This window comes from Plasmodium gaboni (assembly GCF_001602025.1).
Source record: "Plasmodium gaboni strain SY75 chromosome Unknown, whole genome shotgun sequence".
Lineage (NCBI taxonomy): Eukaryota > Apicomplexa > Aconoidasida > Haemosporida > Plasmodiidae > Plasmodium > Plasmodium gaboni.
In genome coordinates, this window is record NW_017385418.1 from 897 (window position 1) to 2035 (window position 1139).

General features: G+C 15.8%; 1 protein-coding gene across 1 annotated transcript; it reads right to left on the reverse strand.

Moving 5' to 3' along the window:
• Positions 1 to 551: 551 nt before the first annotated feature.
• On the reverse strand, positions 552 to 939 carry PGSY75_0024600 (hypothetical protein; the record flags this gene model as incomplete). Its single annotated transcript, XM_018783390.1, has 2 exons — positions 552 to 657; positions 803 to 939. 2 exons carry the CDS (start codon positions 937 to 939, stop codon positions 552 to 554), a joined length of 243 nt encoding a protein of 80 aa, XP_018638833.1.
• Positions 940 to 1139: the final 200 nt, after the last annotated feature.

The following is a 1139-nucleotide window of genomic DNA, read 5'->3' on the forward strand; positions in this document are numbered from 1 at the left end:
TAAAAAATAAAATAAATAATAAAAAAAAAAAGAAGCATTGATTGATGTTTATATTCTCTCAGTAATCTTGTTGTGTTGTTTTCTTAAAATGTGATCATCATGAAATGTATATTAAATATAATCATAAAGAACATATATACATAAACACATATACATATAAACATATATATATGTATATATATGTGTGTGTTCATAATGATTAACAAAAAAAAAAAAAAAAAAAAAAATTTTTTTTAAAATAAAATTGTTAAACTTGAAGTGTAAAAAATATATATAATAATGAAAAATATTATTTTGAGAATTATTTATTTTATTTAATAATATATATATATATATATTTAAAAGCTTTAATGTTATTTATACATAATATTCGTTATAGAATTGATTTCTTTAAGTTATGACATGGATGTATAATATATCACCTTTTTAAAATAAATATTACATATATATTTATACATATATATATGAACATGTAATATAATTTAAGAAAAAAAAAAAAAAAAAAAAAAAAAAAGGGATATCTAGAAATCACATTTTATTATTATGATAATTCATTTTTTCTTTTTGATGGTTTTTTTTGTGAGGGCTTTTTTCATCATTTTTTTTTTGCTTGGTAATTCTTTTTTGGTTTTAACTACTTTAGCTTTCTTGTTAATTCTGCACAAAAAAAAAAAAAAATATATAAATATATAAATATATTTATATGTATATATATATATATATATATATGTGTAGACAAAATATAGTGCCATGTTATTTTATTATTTATTTTTTTATGCTTAATTATATTTTTTATTCTTACAATTTTTTTGACTTCAACTTTTGTTTATTTGATACACTTCCCTTAACTTTGGCAGCCTTAATTTTGGCTAATTTTCCAGTGCTCTTCATTGGTTTCTTTTTAAGAGTAACTTTAACGTCTTTTTTTTTGGCAACCATTTTGAAAATTTTCTATATATTTTAAAAGTTAAGAGAAATAAAATAATACATATAAATAAATTAATATATATATATATATATTTAATGTAACTTTTTTTTTTATACAAACTATAATATAGTACTATTTTATTAATATCTTATATAATATATATATATATATATATTTTTTTTTTTTTATTATTTTATAATTACCAGTTTAA